This window comes from Cuculus canorus, chromosome 1 (assembly GCF_017976375.1).
Source record: "Cuculus canorus isolate bCucCan1 chromosome 1, bCucCan1.pri, whole genome shotgun sequence".
In the NCBI taxonomy this organism is placed as follows: domain Eukaryota; kingdom Metazoa; phylum Chordata; class Aves; order Cuculiformes; family Cuculidae; genus Cuculus; species Cuculus canorus.
In genome coordinates, this window is record NC_071401.1 from 142,624,037 (window position 1) to 142,647,452 (window position 23,416).

Consider the following 23,416-nt stretch of genomic DNA (forward strand, 5'->3'; position numbering starts at 1 on the left):
TCTGTTAAAAACTGTAATGAAGTTACAGGATTGTTGCTGGTGAAGGGAACTGGAGTGAAAACTTTGATGAAGTGCACTGTCCACAGTACAAGCACAGACTGTTGAGCAAATGTACAGGCTACTCCTGCAAGTACATCTCTCTATGCTGGGAAAGAGTGGGAATGAAAATGCTTCTTGAAATCAAACTACATACCAATTTCACCTCTCCTACCTCTATTTAAGAATCACGTTACAGACATTCTAGTTGGGACAGCTGCATTCACAGTAAGGGCCATGGGTGGGTTGAGGTACATGACCACGTGTTTGCACACACAGTTCACACACCCCTGACTACTGTTAGTGCTTGAACATAAATCCTTAAATAGCTTCTACCCTTAGATACAAAAACATCTTAATAACATCTGTTATCCAAGAGTGAAGAGTGCCCTGAATATACTAAAGTGATCAAACCCACTAAACCCCTGGTGACCTTTGTATGGGGAAAACTGCACTGTCTTTGAGCACCTTTTGCTTTATCTTTTACTCTTGATGAGCACCTTCTGCTTGGATTGACAGAGTGAGAGGATAATCCCAGCTGAATGTACATCAGGAGTTAACTCCAGCAAATGACAGCTGTAGAGGCAGGGCAAGTAAGGTCAGCATTGGCTTGCCCTGTAGCAAATCAGGGAGCCAGCCCTAGTGAGACACTCCATCTCTCTGGCTAGTCATTTAAACACCTCTGAGAGACCACAAGAATCTGTCACTGTGTCCTTTTGCTCTCAGGTGGCTCTTCTGCTGTGGGTTATGATCATGCTTTCAGTCATATGGGCACCCGGCAATAAGAAACTGGGCAGAAACCATTATTTCGGCAGCTTGACACTTTTCATTTGGTAATGGGTCTTGTTTGCTGCTCATCTCGATCCTGTTTGAAGCCTAAATTATCCAGATGTCCCTTTTTTGTGTTTTAAAGAGCATTCTTTTCAAGCAGTACTGGTAATAGTTTGTCTTAATCTATTGCGTTGCCTTTCTTTTTTCCATTGTCTTCATCAACAGTTTGATTACTACAACTCAGTCCTGATTAACGAGAAGGATGAAAATGACAATTATGTGGAGCTTGGAGATGAATTCATTTTGGAGCCAAATGAGCATTTCAATAACTTGCTGGTCAACACAACATATAGTGACATCCAGCTCCCCACCAATGTCTACAACAAAGGTAGTGGCCTCTCCTTTCTTACTGCTAGTAGGTTGCTGTGGAAATTAAAAGCAATAATACTGAAAGAAAAAATGGGATTAGAAAAAAAACAACTGACAGAAAAGAAAACAGGGCTGGAAAGGTACTGTCCCCGGGCACAGTCATGTGTGTGCTGTGGTCTGTCACTGTGACAGGGCTTAGGTATAATCCGCTCTTGGAAGACCTCTAATGATGGACAGCCCTACGTCTTAGGTAGGCAGTGTAGTCTCTTAGGGTTCATCTATCCAACCAAAGAAGCTGTGAAAAGGTCTGTGATGTGAATTTATTGGCAATTGTTACTCTGTACAAAAGGCTGGACCTACAAATGTCTTTAAGTGCCAAGGATTTCATTGATTTCAGCTGAAAAATCAGATCCCAAGTAACTTTGTGTTATGAGGCACTAACATCTCACCAGGATACTTTTAATTCCCAGTGAGCATATCCATAGCGGACTAGGAGTAATTCACAACTGCTACTGGGACATGACTGTTCTGGGGTATTTTCCCTTCTCAGCAAGCCTTTGGCACGCTGGCAGGTGCAAGAGCCTAGGGAGGCACCAAGGTTCACATGGACTCATCTGTGCCTGGTCTTCCGCATCTGCATGTTCATACCACTCCAGCTACACACCAGAAACTGATCCATCTCCAGGCTGGCTGACACATTGCTGAACCCTCAGGCTGAGACACCAGTTGTGATTGTCCTCATTTTACTGCTCTTTTTGGACAACATTCAAAGCTGCCTGAACTGAGTCTTTGCATGTCTCCCTATCAGCTCTTCCCCTTGCATGTGTTTTGGCAATACAAAAAAGGCATCATTACTTCTTTAAAAGATGGAGCTCATTTACAGCCTTCAGGACCAAAACAGGGCAGATGCCTATGACTGTGTTCATAGCTGCTATATTATTTAGAAGGATTATAGCAGGAGTTCTATTTCTCCCACAATTTCAAATTAATTCCATCTGGTCTGACAGCCTTGGACACTAAAATCTTGCTTACAATAGAGCCACCAGCAGAGCTGGCTGTGGGTATCTACCGCAGAGCTACATGAAGTAGTCTGCTGCCTACCACAGCATCCAGAAAGAGTTGGCCAAATGGTTGCTGTCACTGACAGCAGAGAGACCCTGCCCAGCTAGCTAATTTGTGGTCTGTACAGAGAGACAAAACCCATCCAATGGCTCTGGCTCTGCCTGGAGGATCACCAAGAGATGGAGGAAGAGAAAGGCTGCTTCCATGCCCAGTGCTTCACCCAGGAGAAGTGCCTGGCAGTACTCACCCCTTCTCTTGCAGACAGCAGGAAGCCTGGCTCTCTACAGCTCTTCTGGCTCCCTTCCTGCATGAGTTACTTTGGCCTCATCTCTGGGGAGTCACAGTTCAATTTTTCCCCTATTTTGACCAAAACTGCCTTTAGTAAAGTGACTAAAGAGGAAGTGGTAGGTCAGATTCTCATCCCTTTCAACATTAATGCAGTTAATCCTAGAATGACCAGTGTCTTATAATTCCCTGTTTCTATTGCTGCTGCTCTGTTTGGTCTCCTGAGGCAATGAGTCAACACGGACATCAAATATACACTGCCTCTTCCAGGTTCTTGCAAATCTGCAACTTTCTATTGATCCTGATGAGAACAGGGTCACGGGAGGACAGCTCAGCTTTATGAAAGCAAGGGCAGGCGAAGAAGAAAAGAAGACTTGTTGTGGAAAAGAGGAGAGTGAGCAAGAGAGAGGGAAATGGCATGTAAAACCTAAAGCTCCTCTGTCTTAGGTAATTACAGCTAGCATAAATGTAAACATTCTTTGTAGAAAGGCTATTTCCCTAAGTGGTGCATCAGACAGTTGCCTTGTAACAGCCACATATCCCCTCTTAGGTAGCAGCTGAGTCCTGTCTGTGTGCTATGCCTGTTGCGCTCAGCACTGTGCTTGTTTTCCTGGGTCTCTTGGAGCCTTCTTCCAACCAGATGTAATAACCAAGGGCAGACAAGACCAGAGAAAGAAATGAGGTAGCAGTGTATTACAAAGCTGAGATCACCTGTAGTGGCCAACTCTCCAGGATTTACTTGAATGATGTATCCAATGCATTCCTCCTGGACTTGCCTTTGTTCCTGTCCCCCTCCTCCATCAGGGATGGCGAATGTCCTCCCCCTCTTTTGTACACATTTTTCCCCCCATTTCCTATTCTTTCCCCCACAGACCCTGCCATCCTGAATGGTGTTTACATGTCAGAAGCCTTGAATCCTATTTTTGTGGACAACTTCGAAAGGGATCCCACGCTGACCTGGCAGTACTTTGGCAGCTCCACTGGATTCTTCAGGCTCTATCCAGGTAAAAGGGCTCAGATCACCTTCACTCTTTTAGCGCAACAGAATAGTCTTGCAGGACAGAGTTTGTGCCGTGGAAGAGCCCAGTGTGGGAAGGCTAGGGGCGGTGTGTCGCCATGAAGGGCAGGGTGCAGTGAGCAAAATACTCAGTACATGGGCTGCTGCTGCTACTTAGGGTGAAGGAACATTGTCCACAGCAAGCATAGACCCTTTTTTCCCCAAGTGGATCAGCCCCCAGGGCATGTTGCCCTTGCAACACCAGAGAGGCTGGCTTGCAGGGTTGTGACTCAGAAAGGCTGCCCTCCAAAAACCTCACAAAACACCATGGCAGGACCTGCAAATCTGACAGGCAGGGTGTGGAGGCTGCAGGAGGGCTCCCTGCCTAATGCTTCCCTGTGTTTTTTTAGTGGCAGCTACAGCCGCTCTCCATCTCTGAGGCCACACATGGCAGATGCAGCTGGTCAGCCTGACTTGTTTATCCACGCGCCAGCTGCGAGTGACACATAAGGTCACAGCACAAGAGGGAGGCCCTGTGCTCGGAGGAATCCACGAGATCCTCCACAGCTGTAACTTGGTCTGGTGGCTACTTCGTCAGATGGCTGCATGCCCTCGTTCTGTGACTTGTCACGTGTTGTAGAAGAGGAAAGCAGAGATGGCTGTGAACGGAGCCTTTAGCAGGGAATCTGGGACACATCCCTGTCACTATCGCTGTTTTTTTAGGCTCTTAATCATCCTTGGGGAGCAAAGGATGTTGTTGAGAACTGCATCAAAGTGCCAGAAAGTTCAAACTAAGTGCAATTGCTCCCCAAGTTGGAACAGACTATATCTAGGTATATTTTTAATAGAAATGTAATAAACAGTTCACTAAGAATTGCCAAAGAGCATGCAGTCCTGCTTGTATTTCTGCAGAACAGCCCCTCCTATCACTGGCCAGACCTTCATGCCCTCACGGGGTAGCCAGGTCTCCGTGGTGAGCAGCAGAAGTGTGGGTGCCTGCGGAGTGGGAAGCAAATACCTGTCAGTCTATGTGTGTTGATTGCTCCTTTTGCTGCTCCCTTCAGGAATAAAGTGGTTACCAGACGAGAATGGAGTCATCTCCTTTGACTGTAGGAATCGTGGCTGGTAAGAATTTTAGAAAGACCTGGTCAAAGCACCTTTCGGTTCTCCTCTCACTCTCTTTTCCAAAGCGACACCTCGGTGAGTTGCTGATTGTCAGTTATTGCCCCATGCTGCTCCTGCGAGAGAAGAGTGGTACATAAACCATGGCAATAGCAGGTTAGGCAGCCCTACCACCTGCCAGTACCATCTTTCCATATGGCATCTAACATGTGCTACATAGAAATCTCCACCAGTGTATCCCTCTGTTCCAGCCTCCTTATAATTCTGCAACCAAAGGGATGGGGCTGTTCAAACTCCAGAAACGTGGGGCATTTACTCAGCCCACTCAACATGGCTAAAAGAGGTTTTAGTTATTCAAGCCATCTGAGTCTGGCCATACATCTACAGCAGGCCCAGCACTTACCAGTGGAGGAATTGAGATGCTGAGGCCAGTGGGAAAAGTAGGTTGGTAGGAAGAGCTCCGCTGCATGCCCAGTCTGACCCTGCTGTATAGCCATGCTCGCAGCACGTGTTATGCTGGTGCGAGTATCGTGTTACAGCATCACGTCCAGTGTTCCTCTCTCTTGTATGCTCACATTGCTTCCCTGTATTTTTGTGGTTATAAAGGTACATCCAAGCAGCCACCTCTCCCAAGGACATTGTCATCATTGTGGATGTCAGTGGGAGCATGAAGGGCCTGCGGATGACCATTGCCAAACACACCATAGTCACCATTTTAGATACGCTGGGAGAAAATGACTTTGTCAACATCATTGCAGTAAGTATGTCCCATTTCCAGTGCTGAGTTGTCGTATTTGTGCCTCATACTGACTCTTCAGTCTCCTTAGTAAACTACAGGTGCTACAGTGGCGTAACTACAAGGCTTAGTACTGTTTCCATGACAAGGTAGCCCACCTCGCTGACCAAGGAAGACGAGTTGATGTAATCTTTCTGTCTCTCTCAGTATCCTCCTAAACAAAATGTCCAGCATACAGCTGAATAAACGCATAATGTAGTGGGTGAACAATTGGCCTTTGAGTTGGGCTCAAAGGGTCATAGCGAGTGAAGTTACATCAGACTGGTGACCAGTCACTAGCAGCGTTCTGCAGGGATCCTCCTTAGGACCAGTACTCTTTAATACCTTCATAGACGACCTGAATGCAGGGCTCAAGTGTACTAACCAAGTTCACTGATGACATGAAACTGGGAGAAGCTGTTGACACTCATGAGGGCAAAGAGGCCCTGCAGAGGGATCTAGATGTATTGGAGAGCTGGGAAATTGCCAACCCCATGAAGTTTAACAAGAGCAAATGGGGTTTGCACCTGATACACAGCAACCCTGGATATACATACGGACTTGAGAGCGATAGGTTTGAGAGCAGCCCTGTGGGAAGGGATCTTGGGGTTTTGGTCAACGGCAAGTTGAACATGAGCCAGCAGTGCCCTGGCAGCCAAGAGGGCTGACCGTGTCCTGGTATGCATCCAGCACAGCACTGCTAGCTTATCAAGCAAGGTGATTCTCCCGCTCCACTCCGCATTGGTGCAGCCCCACCTTCAGTACTCTGTGCAGTTTTGGGTGCTGCAGTAGAAAAAGGATATAAAACTGATCTCTTCTTTCTGGTGACCAATGATAGGACCCGAGTGAATAGCAGGAAGATGTGCCAGGGAGGTTTAGAATCACAGAATCACAGAATCACAGAATCACAAGGTTGGAAAGGACCCATTGGATCATCGAGTCCAACCGTTCCTAACACTCCCTAAACCATGTCCCTAAGTACTTCATCCAACCGTTCCTTAAACACCTCCAGGGAAGGCGACTCGACCACCTCCCTGGGCAGCCTGTTCCAGTACCCAATGACTCTTACTGTGAAGAATTTTTTTCTGATATCCAACCTGAACCTCCCCTGACGGAGCTTCAGGCCATTCCCTCTAGTCCTGTCCCCTGTCACTTGGGAGAAGAGGCCAGCTCCCTCCTCTCCACAACCTCCTTTCAGGTAGTTGTAGAGAGTAATAAGGTCTCCCCTCAGCCTCCTCTTCTCCAGGCTAAACAACCCCAGCTCTCTCAGCCGCTCCTCATAAGACTTGTTCTCCAGCCCCCTCACCAGCTTTGTTGCTCTTCTCTGGACACGCTCCAGAGCCTCAACATCCTTCTTGTGGTGAGGGGCCCAGAACTGAACACAGTATTCGAGGTGCGGTCTCACCAGTGCCGAGTACAGAGGGAGAATAACCTCCCTGGACCTGCTGGTGACCCCATTTCTGATACAAGCCAAGATGCCATTGGCCTTCTTGGCCACCTGGGCACACTGCTGGCTCATATTCAGTCGGCTGTCAACCAGCACCCCCAGGTCCTTCTCTTCCGTGCAGCTCTCCAGCCATTCTTCCCCCAGTCTGTAGCGCTGCATAGGGTTGTTGTGCCCCAAGTGCAGGACCCGGCATTTGGTCTTGTTAAACCTCATCCCATTGGTCTCGGCCCAGCAGTCCAGCCTGTTCAGATCCCTTTGCAGAGCCTCCCTACCCTCCAGCAGGTCGACACTTCCTCCCAGCTTAGTGTCATCTGCAAACTTGCTGAGGGTGCACTCAATGCCTTCATCCAGGTCATTGATAAAGACATTGAACAGAGCTGGACCCAGTACTGAGCCCTGAGGAACTCCACTTGTGACTGGCCTCCAGCTGGAGTTAACTCCATTGACCACCACTCTCTGGGCCCGGCCATCCAACCAGTTTTCAACCCAGGAGAGTGTGCGCCTGTCCAGGCCAGAGGCTGACAGTTTCTGAAGCAGAATGCTGTGAGAAACTGTGTCAAAGGCTTTACTGAAGTCCAAGAAGACTACATCCACAGCCTTTCCCCCATCCAGTAGTTGAGTGATTTTGTCATAGAAGGTGATCAGGTTAGTTTAGGTTGGATACTATGAAAAGGTTCCTCTCTCAGAGGGTGGTGGAGTATTGGAACAGTTCCCCAGGGAAGCAGTCATCGCACCAAGCCTGACAATATTCCAGAAGCATTTGGACAACACCCTCAGACACATCATATAAATTTGAAATTTGTGGGTTTTCCTGTGCAGGGATAAGAGTTGGACTTGATGATCCTTGTGAGACCCTTCCAACTCAAGTCATTCTGTGATTCTGTGACTCTTTCCGTTTTTAAGCCTTGGCCCAGATGAGGATGGACTGGTCACCCACAGGGAACCACCACCACTGCCCACAGAAAGAAAAACTTTTCTATGATCCACACCAAGACTGGGGGGCAGTGGCACAAGTTTAAAGGCAAATGGCTGCTCACATCTTAATTTTCAAAGCTAATTTAAGCACTATCTTTTTCTCCAGGCTCCTTTCTATAAAACTTTGTCAGGGCATGGTCACTGACATGCGAAGTCTAATTTTGTTGACTGCTTCTTATTGTGTAAGATAGTTAGAAACCCCAGTGGTGACAGGTATGTCTTTATATAGCTGGATAGATGGAAGAGTGAACAGTGTTGGCAGAAAAATGGAGGGAAAACATTAAGGAGTTTGAAATATCCTCTATTCTTCAAAACCAATCTGAGATAAAGCATATAATAAATATTTTCCCTTACTGTACTTAAGAACCTACTGGCTCAGGCACATTATAGTCTGACTTCAGCTCCTATTGATGAGCTGAGCATCAATGGTCTGACAACCATGGTCTTATGAATTATGCTCTTCTGAACCCTGCAGGAAAAATGTTTACATTAGCATGTTTTATGCCATGTATGTATCGGGCTAGAAGCATACGCCCCACTAAATTACCACAGTTTGGTGGCTGTGTGGTAACTTGATACGCTGCCATTCAGCTGTGCAGCGGAGGCATCAGGCAGTAGGCTACAAAACCACTTGCAAGGTTCAGCTGGTGTCTGGGGACTCATAAGTCTCAAAGTCAAAATTTGTGCAAATAGTGCCAGAAACAAGGCCAGGGGCACAAGCTAACAGTTCAAAGTAATTATCTACAATGCAAGTGAAAAAAAGTAACTTTGTATGTGTAGGTATGCCCAGATAGTACTCATCAAAGCACCATAATTAGCTCATTAATTAAACAAATACAAGAGTTATCAAAATTATAATTTGCCATCATCACTACAAACAGTTCTTAAGGGAAATATGTATAAGTGGCATAATGCACCATACTATATTCTGAACAGTCACCTAGTACATGAATCCATTTTGTGAATTTTCTCCCTTTCCATCCCTTTCTTTTTATTTTCTTTTGCAGTACAACGATTATGTCCATTTTATCGAACCCTGTTTTAAAGGTATCCTGGTCCAAGCAGACAGAGATAACAGAGAGGTGAGTACCAGACTCCTATCGATGCTATTCACCTGGTTCTCTTATTGTAGTACATTGGGTTAAGATGCTGTGATATGAAACACCAGGGACAAGAAACAGTCACCTCCCAGAAGCATGTGGGCGTGCATTTCAGAAACAAGCCCCAGTTCAGTGGTGTGTGCTGGGTCCTTGGTTCACCTTTGCTTGCACGAAGCCACTGCAACATAGGGTCAGCTGGTTGGCTAAATGCCAGCAACCAGCTTCCCTGCGTCACAGCAGTGTGCACCACTGCAACCAGAGCAAGAGTGGAAAACTCGTGCTGCTGTGGAAAAACAGAGTGCAGAGTGCCAAGGTTCTCTGTTTCTGAAACCTTACATCCTCAGCCCTCAGAAAAGATAAAAATCATCCCTTTCTTGGTGAACACATTCTCAGCCTGGCCTGATCCTTCACCAGGGTGGACTTTCAGCAAGACTTCTCTGATGAGGGGTTTTGCTGCTCTGATCTAGGAGGGCTCAGCAGCCCTGAGGCATTCAGCCTTCATCCGGCTGCTCCACCACCCTCTGGGCTGCCTTGTATTTTTACATCTTACATTTTACATCTTCTTACTGGTTTTGGGGGGTTTTCCTTCCTTTTTCTCTATATATTAAAACCACAGAGGCAGCACATCCCTCCATGTCTTCAACAACCATATTTCTCTTCAGATCTCTTTCCCAGCTCAGCCCTGGGTCATGGAGTATGGCTGCAAAGAGTGATGTCTCCTGAAGTTTCCCAAAGGATCCCTAAGCCTTTTTAGACATTAACTTGCAGAACATATTCTCTGGGGGTTTTGTTTACAACCAGATCAATGTCTCTTAAATAGGAGACATGCATTCGACTTTTTTCCTCTTTCCTAATCCTGTTGCTCTTGCATGTACAGGAATTTTTTTTTTTTTTCCTGAAGGAGTGGATAAGGAAAAGTCAAATTTCTGATAGTTTTGTCCCTTTCATTAGACTTCATGTACTGCCAGTGGTTTGCAGCCCACAAACTGAGAAATGCTGTTGTGCCTTGGGTGTGTGAGCAAAGGCGTGTGACATGAAGGCACACCAATGGAGTGGCCACTTGACTTTCTTGCCTCCATCCATTACAGTGCTGCACTGCCCTGACAGCAGTGGTGATGTATCAGGAGTCCAATGGCACAGATTTTCCAAGTTCCCCTTTCCTCCCTTGGTCCCAGAATGCACCCTACCTGCAACTCATGGCTGCCTTTTCCCCCTTTCTCCTTGCCAGCACTTCAAGCAACTGGTAGACGAACTGCAGGCAAAAGGAGTGGGGACTGTGAACAAGGCTTTGACAGAGTCCTTCAAAATCCTGAGGGAGGTAAGAGAGTCGGTGTTGATGCTTGCACCAGGCACAAGTGTCCTTGTCCACCTCTAATTTCCCTTCTACATCTAATGTCTTGGCACATCCCTCACAGTGCTGCAGGGGAGGCAATATGAGCTGATCTCATGGAACCCAAATTTACAACAAGTGGTGTGCAGGGGTGACCCAGCTTCGTGGAGATGTTGGTTTGTGTGTGATGCCTCAACGCTGCCAATCCGTGCCCAGCAGGGATCAGGAGCTGGGGAGGCTGTGGCCCCATGAGTATTTCCTTAATGAGCCTCACACCCAGGCACCTTGTTTATATATGGTAGCAATAAAATACAACTGATCAGCTGAGGGCAATAATTCTGGTCATAAGTAATGCTATTAGTGAGCCTTTGTAAGGAGCTGATGATGAAGATGTAAAAGGCTATTCTCAGGCTTCAGATATATTTCAATGTCACTTGGCTGAGTATCAGTGCTTGGGGAAGAATTTACAGACAGAGGAGAATTAATCAGTCAGTCTGATCATGTCCTGTGATAAGAATTGTAAACAATTCACTGCCCTATGTGAACAATTGGGACTTCAGTACCATGGAGGTAAACATTTAACTCTGTTTCTTAAGGAATGTTAAAAAAGAAAAAGAGAACAAAGAAGCAGCTGAACACCTCTACCTCTTCATGGCACTGTCTGTAGCGGGATTGGCATAAAGATGCCAATGCCTATACTGCTGACAAAAATATGTACATGGTACTATGCTAGTGGCCATAATGATGGTGTTGACACCCTTGGGAAGGATTTTCAATCTTATTTATTTTACAAAGTGAAAGTTTAAGTTTGGCTATTGTAATACTGCTGCTAATTTATGTCTGTGTAAGCACAATCAGAGTTGAACCCAGGGTTGGTGGTAGCTGAGCTGAATTGTCAGTGGCAATAGAAGCATAATGGTTTTAATAATAGCCTGAGAAGAGTGTGGTGTAGCCTTGGCATTGTAGTAACAGGCCGATGGCATTCCTATTAATAATGGTTCAACATCTTTGGGGGAAGATATTTACCAAGATGACCAGGGAAGGAGTAATAAGTGGTGATAAAACCTTCTGAAGTTATTCACTCAAGTTGAGGTGTTGCTCCACTGATGCCTTTCATTATCAACTCAGATCTGGGGAGAGGCAACTGACTCGGGCATTTGACCATTTTTTCTTTGAGCATTTGTAGATAAAGAAAAGTGTCTCTTCTCTCTGTGACTGCTGGTGTTGTGCTTCTCTGCACCTTGGGAACTGCTGTCCATGAAACAGAACAGAAACAGTCTTTTCAGAAACAGTAATTTTGTCATCAAAGGAAGGTGCAAACAGCTATCTATCTCTTCTATGCAGCTTTCTTTCCCAGTAACATTGGTCACAGCTTTCTTGCAGCATGTCATTTGCTGTAGCATGTACCATGATTGCCTCCTCTTTGGCAAAATGGACCTCAGTCCAAGGTCGCTGAAGCAATCATCTGGGATTCTTGTTTGCAACCAGCTGTGGGATGGCTGCACACGCAGCAGGAGACCTTCAGGACCTCCTGCAAGTCACTTTGCGGACTCATCCCAGGATTCCTGTCTGCCTAGTGACATTCAGAAAGACATAGTGTCTCGGTGCACATAAGGCAGCACCAGAGGCTGCACATACATTGTATGCTTGTGTAGAAATGTGCCTGTTGTCCTGCAGCAATATTCCCGAAACTGTAGCTTCCCTGGTAAGGCCCCATTTAGAGAGTACCTTAATATCACCAGCTGGAGAACCCCAGGCTCTACGAGTACCACAGCTTAAGGCAAAATGGTACCACCTGCCAAATGTTCATATGCTTTAAGGATTCCCTGAAATCTTCTCCTAGAGCTTCTTAGATCTATAACAGCAATAGAGGCAGAAAAAGGTTCCATCAGTGCCCTGAAACAAATCTGTACTGACATAGTAATGCAGGCAGGAGAAGGGGAAACCTTGGTGGAATTGCCCACCCCCTTCCCATCAGACAAAATTCACATTCTCAGCTTGTAATCATAGCAGTTCCTCACAGACTGTCCTGTTATTGTTCACAGGAGCATACACAAGAGAATGAAAATGAAAATTACTACATCACACTGATGAAACAGGCTTTGCTGATTACAACAGACAACCAGTAATAATATCTGTAATGAAAATGACTGCGAAATTTCCCTGGTAATTCCCCTCAGTCCAATTGCTTTTCAAATGAATAGCCCAGTAGGGGCCTACACGGTGAGGTATGAGTAGCAGAGAGGAGTTGAAGAAGAGCACAGTGTCCCACTATCTTTGTTTTCCTCCATTACATTCTGGGTTAGCCAGGGAGTATTTTAATCTGTGATGTAATTTGCAGAACAGCTTCAGGAGAACAGTTAGCCAGAGCCTCCTCTGCCCCTCTCTGCCATGCTCAATAAACCACTTAAACGCTCTGTTTCAAATTAGCAACAGATCAAGTGGTTTCAATAAAATATGCATCCCAGGGAAAAGTGGTCTTAAGCACACATTTACAGAGTTCTTCAAAACTTTCAGGCATCTAGTGCTATCTTTTGAGCTCCTTTCTTGTTTATCAAGTTTTAGTCTAGCTCACTGCCATCTTTGTTTCAACAAGCTTGGCACACTCTTGTCCTCTCACCATTTTCCTGTAGGATTTATACTCTTTGTTCTGGCTGCTGCTCTTCTGTTGGCTGCTTGCACTCTGTCTGCCTTCCCTGAGACACCATCCTCCCAACAGCATGTAAGTGCTGCAGCTGAGTGCTATCAAGTGCTAAGCAGAGCAGAATAATTACCTTCCTTGTTTTACACACCATAGTCCTTTTAACACAACCTAAGACAACAGTTATGTTTCTTCAAATGCTGTCACGTTGTTAATTCTTATCCAGCTGATCTGTCTCCCCAGTATTCCTCTCCAGCTCCTGTGCAGTATTTGAGCCTCTGACTATACTTTTCAATGTAAAGTTCTTTATAACTTTTTATAGACAGGCCAGATATGTGTGTACATATACACATATGCAAACACACATCCCTAATCCTAGTATATATACATCCATATATTTGTTACATACAAATCTTTTAGGATTAGATAGCACAAAATCTATGACTTTTATGAGTCCTCCTTTCCCAGGATTCACTCAGAGTATTTTGAAATCTGCTATTTTTCTGACACTGTGGTGGAAAAGAAACCCCAGGTTCTGCTCTCTAAAGACACTTTGGAATGATGTCTCCTCTTAACACCAAGCTGTTTTAATGGTACATTGACTTGCTGCAGAACTCAGACCTTACATAAATTTTGAGGCTAATTATGAGTCAATCACTGTAAAATGGCTACAGGTGAAAAAACAGTGACACTGATCATAAACTAGATTTCAGTAAGCCATAAAATTCAGTGTAACTTGAGCAAACGGGTGTCATAAAAACAATAAGCCCACCTTCTCATGTGGGTAATCAAAGGAAGTTTTGGCCTCTCATGCCCCACTTCTGTGGGAAAGCGTTTCATTTGCACATGCACAGGAGGACAGTGTTAGTAATTTTTCTAGCAAAGTGCTAGATGTTTAAAGACAATTTACCCATCTAGTTTCTTCTCTTCTTGTAACACATTTTCTGCTGGTTCCCTCTTCATCCTTTGGGTTTTCATACAGTCCCAATCAGGTCTCAGCCCATGAGGCAAGTAGTCCAGCAACGCCTTCTACAATTCTTTCCCTTCCTGTTGAGCAAAGATATTCAAATGCTTTCAATTAACTTTTTATTTAATGCTACCACTTTGTGACTCTGTCTGTAATTCAGTCATTCTGTTCGTTATTTCTTATCACTTCAGCTTGTACCCAGCCATTATAATATTGTCCTTTTGATGATGAAGTATGGAGGCTATAAAGTGTTTCGGCTTGACCATTTCCCTCTGTTTTTTGTTATCTGGCAATGTACACTTTTTCTCCCTTTCTTGCTTCTTCTCTGAACATTCATAAGTCTTCCCTTGATTCCAGTTGCATTTTCATGGACCTGGATTCTGCAGCATATTTTTCAGGATATGCAAAGTTCAGGATTTCCTGTTTACCAGTTTATGCCATTTTGCTTAATGCCATCTCTTGTTTCTTCTTCACTGCCCTTCTGTTTCCTTCTCTACTGCTAATTTGCTACCAAAAAGACACTTTCAACTAAGATTGGATTTTCAGTAATTCTGGAGGCCACTCTGGAGGCAGGTCTGCATAAGAATGGAACAAGAAGAGACAGAGAGGGGCTGCTCAGTCATCTGGCCAGATGTGTATATAATCAGCATGCATCCCTGCACATCACCGAGCTATGCTTATTGCTTCACTAGTAACTCTGTGCCAGGCTGTAACTGCAAAGTAAATGGCAATGAGCAAACAGGAGAGTACAAGAGACTATGACCCTGAATTAATTAGATCATGACTGTTACTTTTGGCAATGTGACCAAAGTTATACAGGAGAATATGTAGCTCTGTGCCTCATTCACCAACTACAGATCTAGGTTGCATCTCTTCAGACATTTGCTCTGTAGACATCTTGTTCCTCATCTCCCCTTCTTTCACGCTCCTGAGACTTCAGTCAGAGCAGGGAATTATGCTCACAGCTTGATGTGAATCCTGTCAGACCATTTGCTACAGCTGCAGCCAGCCACAAAAGGAACTAAAAATCAGGGATTACCTCTTGTTCATTTGTTTTCTAAATCTGTCTTTTTAATCTCTGTTTCTATGACACTGATGATCTCATTTTCCCTCTTGAAAATATTATCTACTCCTGTAATTAGGAGATTGCTGGTTCTGGTACAGCATCTAATTTCTCAGTATCTCAGTATTATGAGTCCTGAAGTAAGCTACATGAAGAGCTGTCTTAAGTAGTTTGACAAAATTGTGGGTGACCTTAAATAAGTGTTAATTTAATAATTGTATAAACAAAACACATTGTAGATTGCAACAGTCTGGAATAAGCTGCTTTCATAACTACAAGATTCCCATATCTGTGACCTGAACCTCATTCTAACAGCACCTCCCACACCATCATAGGCCTGTGCCTCCTTAATGGATGCTCGCACCAGCCGTTCTCTCTGCTAATCTACACAAAGTTGATCCCTGTCCTAGGAATAGCTCATTTGAGACTCCTTGTCTTTTTCCTGCCTAGTGGTCTGCAGTAGAATCCCTTGTGGATGTCAACTGCTTTTCCCCTTTGATTTGCACCTAAGAGTATCCTGTGCTTGTTCTTGTTGTGCATCCTCAGCCTTTGCCCTGAGTCTCTTTGCCTGGAAGGCGATGTGCTTTGACCCTTCTTGGAGCTCCGCTTATACTCTAGCTGGCACTGTTAGATATTTTTGCATTGAACAAGGTGTAGAAGCTTTTTGGATCTCTGGAAATGCCAGACTCTGGAGACTCTGAGAAAGACACAAAAGATTCTCACTGCTGGGTTGGCATGACCAGAGCAGCAGAGGTACAGTTTGTCTCCTTTCTGAATGTGCTGATCCGGTAATATGAAAGAGGAGAGCACTCAGTCACCTCATCCTGATTCGGTAGTTTGCATGGATGTTTTGCCTGAGAACAGTTAGTCAGAAATGACCCTGTTGGACCACCTTTCTCTCTCATGATCACCTACTGATTCTGGTTAGTGATACAAATAATGGGATTATCATGAAACAGGGAGAGATGAATTCATATGTGTGGTCATCTAGAAGATGTTGAATCCACACTTACTGCAGTAGAGTAAGAGGTTCTTCAGTGATATTAAGAGAACTGCTGAAGGAGGCAGGACTGATAACATAAACAATGGTGGAAGGAGATATTATGGTGGTATTGGAACTGACCTTGGTAATTTCATAATAAGGGACAATCAAAAAAAGTAACTATAAGAGTGGTGAAATGACTGGAGAAATCTGGACTTGGAGCTGGCTTCCAAGTATCAATGTTCATGATGTTATTCTGCAGTGGAACCACAGTACCATCATTATTGGTAAATGCGCTTGCCTTCTGTCCTAATGTAGCATTCCCAAATCAGAAAGGACTTGTGAATTGAAGCCTAAAACATGTTAAAAGTCCCACTTCACACTCTGTGCTCTTGTTCCGCCATCCAGCGCCTGCTTTTATTTTATGCAATCAGTCTTGCCACTTGGATACCTTTTTCCTCATTTATAAGATATATAAGATATGAGATAATAAGATATATTCTCTTATTTAAACTTCTCCCGTTTTAATTTGCTGCTGTTTGATATGATCTTAGTCACCCTTCAGTTAGTATCCCACACAATTTCCATCTCATGCTATTGTCTCTCCTAAATCTCTTGTGCAGAGTTGTCATATCTTCCTCTTTCCATGTTTTTTTTACTCTGCATCAGTTTCTGTATCTTCCTTCATTGATTAGACTTTTCCTTGCTCAGAACATAGAAGCAGTGAGATGCTGTGCAAGAAGAAGTGCACACTGACGATGAGTTAGGAACTGCGGCAAAGTAGCTGCTCATTTTTGTGCCTTGATATCCTCTGCTACCTCTGCTGGTGACTGCTAACTCAAAACCTGTGTTGGTGCTGCAGAAGGCAAGGTCCTCTAAAGCCAGTGTACTGGAGGGTATGAGAGGGCAAATGGCTCTGCAGGAGCACTAGACAAGCAACATTCAAAGGTTGGTCTTTCTGGCTGAACAGGAAGGGTCTGGCTTGCCCGTAAGAAACACGCCTCTTCAATTCCTCTCCACGTGTCCTTGGGAACACATCAACATTTGTACCAAGATTCCAGTGTCCTTCCACTCTACCTTAAATATCACTTAGGCACAGATAACAAACAGGTCATCTGTCCTTACAGTGTATAGTCTCTTTTTTTGGCACATTCATAACATATTTCAGTTTTTATCCGGTAGCCTTCTTTTTTCATGTGTTCCTGCCTTTCTCTGCTATTTTTTGGCAGTTTGATGGATTTACCCTGAACTAACGAGTCTGATTTCCCCTTCCTCTCACATTTTCTGACATAAAATGCTGCAGTTATTGCTGTCAAATCAGAATTGAAGTGTTTATGGTCAGTCAACAGTTATTTTGCATAAACGAATGAGATTGTGCAAGATGTGAGGCAGCAGGGAATTGCACCCTTCCTCCACAGCACTCATTTTTCCTATATTATTTTACTTCTGTAAAGCCTCCTGTGTCCACATGTGCCAGGAAGGGTTGTATAAATAAAAAAAAATTATATGCAGCATACACACATAGTCCTTCTTTAAGCGGAGCTCTTTCTGAGCACAGTGTGGGGTTTGCGATATGAAGTCAGGGTCTGGCCCATCATGAATAAATATGCTGCAATTACATGGAAATGGCCTGTGCTGAGACATCTAATGCTCTCCCTCTCTGTTCGTAGTTCAGAGACGCCGGTCAAGGAGGCTTGTGTAACCAAGCTATCATGCTGATCACAGACGGAGCAGTGGAGGATTATGAAGCTGTGTTTGAAAAATACAACTGGCCAGATCGGAAGGTTTGTTTGGGAAGTGATAAACAAAGAAGGGCAAGGAAAGGTGCTACCCTGCTGTGGTGGGAATAGAAGAGCATGAGCCAGGATGACAGGCAGAGCTGTGCATGCACATCCTCCAATACCTGCATGCATCCTGCTGTAAACACAAAAGAAAGCAGCCTAGCAGGAGCCTGCTGCAGTGATTTTAGAGGTCGTAGGATCACAAATGGATATCTGTGCAGGTTTTTTTTCATATACTTCATTTTCCAATGGGCAATCAAAACATTCTCCTGATAAGATGATAAAGACTGAGCTGAGTATTTTAAAATTAAAAAACCCACTTATATTAAGAATTTTAATCCCATTCAGTCCTGTTTGGGAAAGATTTTTCTTTTCCCAGTTTTTATGGTGGGTAGCAGAACAGCCCAAACAACCTCTCCAGGTACCTTTCAGCCCTATTTACTTTGAGGTCTGTGATTACAGGCTTGTAGTAGCAGAGCAGACTGTGAAAGTGGAGTAGACTGAGGCTTATCCTAAACCCTCCTTATTTATTTATTTACTTCATCCCAGCTAGCAACAATGCACAAAGGGAGAGAAGCAGCCTACTGAGACACCAGAGCATGGAGCTGTTAAAGCAGTTTATTTCAGGACTGGCTCTTTTGTTGTTGGTCAAAGACAAGAGAAATGGTGAAGGTTTCTCTAAATTATTCACGTGGCCAGCTGTTCCCCTGGGTAAAGGATTCCTGTGAGCTATAAACCTCTCTGCATGTGGTTGCTGAGGGCCTGGCAGAGCTGCTATCATAAAATCAAACAGCATTTGCACTTCTGCCTTGCTATTCAGATGATCTCGGGTGCTACTTGGCTTTCTAAACTTATTGTAATTGGAAATGAAGTTCCAGCTCATAAAATGTGAAACAAATGGAGCAAGAAGATCCTGTCTCCATGTGAAGGCAGAGCTATTGCTCTGTGCCACAAACAGGCTTTCACATCAGTGTAGAGCAGGATGCCAAACCTCAGCCACTTGGATTTGGTAGCATATTACAGCCTAATGCCTCTATCTTTTAATTTCTATTCTCAGGTCCGTGTTTTCACTTACCTCATTGGACGGGAAGTCACTTTTGCCCCCAATGTAAAATGGATTGCCTGCAACAACAAAGGTGCTGTATGAGAATGGTTCCCTTACCCCCATCACACACATTACACATGGACTGCACCCATGGGGCCCTGGACCCCTCTGAGTCTTCCCCACTAGAGCTGGGGCCCATGAGCCCTCGACTGGAAGACAAACTAGGGAAAAAACCAGACCCTGCTAGTCCACATGAAGTGTACCTGTGTCCAACTAACACAAGTTCTCCGTGCTGAGGCGCGACATTTTCCTGTCATGGTGCCAAGGGACACTATGACCGAGATTCATGCTGGCTATAGTCCACCTAAGTCCCTGTGCTTATTGTGTCCCAGTTGCTGACTTTTGACAATCTGTCAAAACCCAACTCTGTCAGAAAGCCTGACATCTTTTGGCTGAGATGTAAAATGAACATCTCTTCTTTGAAGATTTTAGAACACTTTTCACAAGGTTTGCAGGTTTACCTCCATATCCTGGCCAAATTCTTTGTGTGCCAGTGGTTTCACTGAAGTACCAGAATAGCTTGTTACTCCCACCCCAACAATAATATTTGTTCTAGCTGGCATGAAATGGAATGAATGGGGAAATCCATTCAGAGTAGGCAAGTCACCTCTATGATTTTGGGGTCAGATAAAAAGTCCAGTTAGCCCTGACAGAGTCTGCAAGGGTAAAGGAAGGGGGGAAAGGGGGGGGAGGGGGGAAAGGCTACCTTATTTGGCCATGACTTGGCCTCTATGTGTCTGGAGATAATCAGCAATGCTTGCTACATCAGTATACCGCTTAAACAGGGAAAGGAAGAGAAAACCGGAGATGGGGGCTGAACTAGCTAGGTATATTGACTCCTTCCTGTCTGAGCAGTGGCTCCATCCCACTACAAAATGTATGGGTGCATTTGTTGTTAAAAATAACTGACAGACGAGTTGCTGGCAAAATGTCTTTGAGCTGGGGATGTTCTAGGCTCAACCATTCATCTATTAGCACTACAAATCACAGGTAACATTTTTAGGTTTTGGTGGATGAAACAAAACCGTGGATTTCAGATTGCATATTCAGCCATTAGATTAGTGACAAGAAATTCATGGAACTGTTGGTTCACCATAAAATGTGAGAACAGATTTTCCTGAATAACCAAATTGGGAATAAAAATATGCTCTTTGCACTTGAATTCTCACTTACTAGACTTGAGGTCTGCAGAAGGCTCACTGATTTTGGTTCTCCTCTTTCAACATATTGTATAGCTCTCGTAGTCCTTGTTTTCAAGCACACTAAATCTGTTTCCACATCACAAAGCTCATGAGCCCATTCACACGGCAGAGCTTTCCTAGTGATAACAAAAGTTATTTATCTGGTATATGCCATCCAATACCAAGTACAACAAATCATTTCTATGTGGTGAGAAGCATGACAAGGGTTCTTGTGACATTACGCCGTGTTAGCATCTCTAATCAGTTAAGCAGCTAGATTTGAGGACCATTTGATAACTTGAAACATTTTTCCCCTGTACTTCTTGTGGTAGTTAAGACTGCTAAGAGTCCATCTGCAGGGACAAAGCTCTGGAAATAAGTAAGTTGCACTTTTACATTCTGCTTCCAATGGGCAGACAGAAGTAGCTGGATTTAAAAACTAGGCAGACTGAAGAGTGCTTGGAAAACCCTGGAAGAAAAGTTGAGAGTTTGGGCTTAAAATAAAACCAGGCAGGTGAGTAGCCTGGTGGAATACCTTGTTTGTATATCTTTGGCCTTCAAGACCAAAGACAGCCTGATTAATAGATGGCTTTTCCTAAGATCTAGAGCAACATTTTACTTTGCTTGGCACAATCCTGGTTATACTAAGACTCTGGTCTTGAGCATTGGTCCAAGTATTTTGGGAAGAACAGAGATAGTGCTTTGAAACTAGATTGCCACAGAAACGCACATCCACTGAAGCTTGTGCACACAAGCCACATCAAGGCACTTTTTGTGAAAAGCAGATAAACCATCTGGGTAGATGCAGTCTTTGACATCTAGTTTTCTAGCTTTGCATGGACACTCATTTAAAAATACAGAAGACACATTATCAGAGTGACTCATACCTCTGTTTCTCCATGAAGGCTACTACACTCAAATCTCCACACTGGCGGATGTCCAGGAGAACGTCATGGAGTACCTGCATGTGCTCAGCCGCCCCATGGTCATCAACCATGATCACGACATTATTTGGACCGAAGCCTACATGGACAGTGCGGTAAGGACCTACAGCACAGATATTTAGTTAACAGTAAGGCCTATGGGCCAAACCGACAAAGGTGTTAGGCACCTAGCTGGTACGTTAGGCATATATATCTTGTCCTAGCTTCCCATCTAAACATTTTACATGTATCGGAATCTAAATATAGACCTGAAATTTATGTAAAACCAAGAGTTCGTTGATTGATAGAAAATACAGGTCTCTGGCTCTGCTGAGACAGACAGTATTTCTTTCTGCTCACTCCTGGAGTTGAGATGTGTATGCAGACTCAGGTCTGAATCTGCAGTGACCCAGGAGCCCAGGAATAATCACACAGACACAGCATGACTTAAGCAGTACTCCTGTGAAAGCAGGTTACCTTCTAAAGGATTATTCACAGGAAAGATTATTTACAGCTCAAGATACAGGTCACGGAAATTTATTTCCTTCAGTCCAGTAGCTAACAACATGCTGCTTGCCATTCAACCATATAGATCTCAGTCTGGGAAGCAGGCTCACTCTTTCATTCCTCGGTCTAGCAAGATCTAAAAGCACCACAGCAGCCCTGTGCTCAGCCCTGTGGGTAAAGGACAAATCAGACTTTCTAGAAGGGGAAAGAAAGGACCAGATGGTCAGAATTTCTGATGACCCTTGCTTTGTCTCAGGCCTGCCCTACAGGAAGAATTAAGACACCTGGACCATGAGCAGGTGCTATTAAAATGTGGTGTTTCCAAGGCAGCTTTAAAACCCAAAGGAGTGAAGGGAAGGAAGTAGACCACCACTGAAGGAGCTTTCCCCTGCACTTCCCCAAATAGAAGACTTTCCACAATTTCTGTCTCCATCCTTGTTTACATTGCAGAAAAAGAAAGCTATAGTTCTTCTTTTGAGGCTCTCTGTGCTTTCAGGGAGATATAGCTTTTTTCCTACACTGGACTCTACGCCACGGAGAAGTGTCTGCATAATTGTGACAGCTAGAGCTGATCTCTTCCTGATTCCCCTCTTCCAGAAACAAACCTCAGGTCTCAGGACTGTTTACACTACCTGACGGGAAATATATTCTAGAAACATTGAGAAGGTTTCCATACAGAATCCCACTGTGGGACTGAAGCTACTGGCTCCAATCTGGCCAGCAGCAGCTTTAAGGTGTCTGCCACAGCCCTAAAGGAGCCGGAGAGAACGCACAGTTTTTAGGTTTAAGATCCATGGTGAGAGACCTGAACTCTCTGTGTGTTGGAGTCAAATTAGGGGTTGAGCTTAGCTTTGTAGCAGGGAACATGGAAGTCCAGGTCCCATGTGGCATTGCTTGATGCTGTGCTTAAAGGTAAGACCACACGAACCCTAAGAAATACCTCCAAAGCAGCCAGGCTTGCGCCATCATCGTGCATAGGAGTTATGCTCTTGTGGGAAGCGACTGTTCCCCGCCTCTGTGCTGTGGCTGACCATTAAGGCTGCAGCTGTGGCACACTAGCTCCATGAGGATGATGTGGGGATTGTCTTCTGCTGCAGGAACTGTGCCAGGTGAGAGCTGGGGACATGGTACTTAAGCATGCTAAGCTAAGCAAAACCTCCAGAAATGCTGCTAACTACCCAGGAAGTTCACTTTAGTAGCAGGCATGCTGTCCCTGGCATGGGTGTATGGGATCAGGCTTCCCAAAGCAGCCACAAGGATTTGTTTGCTGCACTTTTTTTGCTGCATCACTTTTCTTACCTCTTTCCTTGGCTTGCCATTCACTTCCTCAACCCCAACCTCTCCCATCTTTGATTCATTCTTCCATTCATGTATTCGCTCATCTGTTCATCCCTGTCTCTCACTAGCTGCCACAGTCTGAGGAGGTAACTTCACCCTGTGTTTTGTGAGCACGTTGTTTCCCTTGTGCCAGTTCTTGTGTCAGTGCCAGCATTCACAGCCACAGCTGGCCTGTACATCTGGAGGGGGTTGGGAGGTGCAGCACTGAATGAACCATCTTACACTGACAAGAAGAGGAGAGGAAATGCTGGATGTACTGGAGAGCTGTGCTGTGCTGTTGGTTCAGAGTAGGTAGGGCTGTCTGTGTTGTGCAGTAGCTTAGTTCACTGGATCTTTTCTTTCCACGTGTCTGGTGAGTGCCAGAGAAGTTTACTTGCTATGTGTTACTGTGAAAGCTCCTGTGAATGGGAATTTTCCACAAAGGGTCATCCAGACCAGTAGCTCAAAACACTAGGCTCAAATCTCTGTCAAGCAACTGCATAGATTATGGAGTGGCTCCTAGTGTGTATACAGTAATGGAGAAAGGAGGTTATTTCTTTCTAATTACTCGACCAAATGAGAAGTGGAAGGGAAATGCTACTGGCATGGAGGGTTTAGGTTCTTTTTCTAGCTAGGAATGTGTGGGAGACTCCTTTGCATGTGTCTTGCCTGTTCTACGT

At 44.7% G+C, this 23,416-nt stretch overlaps 1 protein-coding gene across 2 annotated transcripts in view; it reads left to right on the top strand.

The window, feature by feature from the left end:
- Positions 1-23,416, top strand: part of CACNA2D4 (calcium voltage-gated channel auxiliary subunit alpha2delta 4) — a 133,039-nt gene that overhangs the window by 14,502 nt on the left and 95,121 nt on the right. Inside the window, exons 5-14 of one of the 2 annotated variants that reach the window (XM_054067771.1) lie at positions 1,033-1,195; positions 3,396-3,527; positions 4,585-4,645; positions 5,249-5,399; positions 8,847-8,921; positions 10,168-10,257; positions 17,593-17,706; positions 18,761-18,839; positions 20,895-21,028; positions 22,826-22,843. In XM_054067771.1, coding sequence (XP_053923746.1) covers positions 1,033-1,195; positions 3,396-3,527; positions 4,585-4,645; positions 5,249-5,399; positions 8,847-8,921; positions 10,168-10,257; positions 17,593-17,706; positions 18,761-18,839; positions 20,895-21,028; positions 22,826-22,843 — 1,017 coding nt within the window. The remainder of the gene's footprint in view (positions 1-1,032; positions 1,196-3,395; positions 3,528-4,584; positions 4,646-5,248; positions 5,400-8,846; positions 8,922-10,167; positions 10,258-17,592; positions 17,707-18,760; positions 18,840-20,894; positions 21,029-22,825; positions 22,844-23,416) is intronic. The other variant, XM_054067780.1, reaches the window with a different exon arrangement.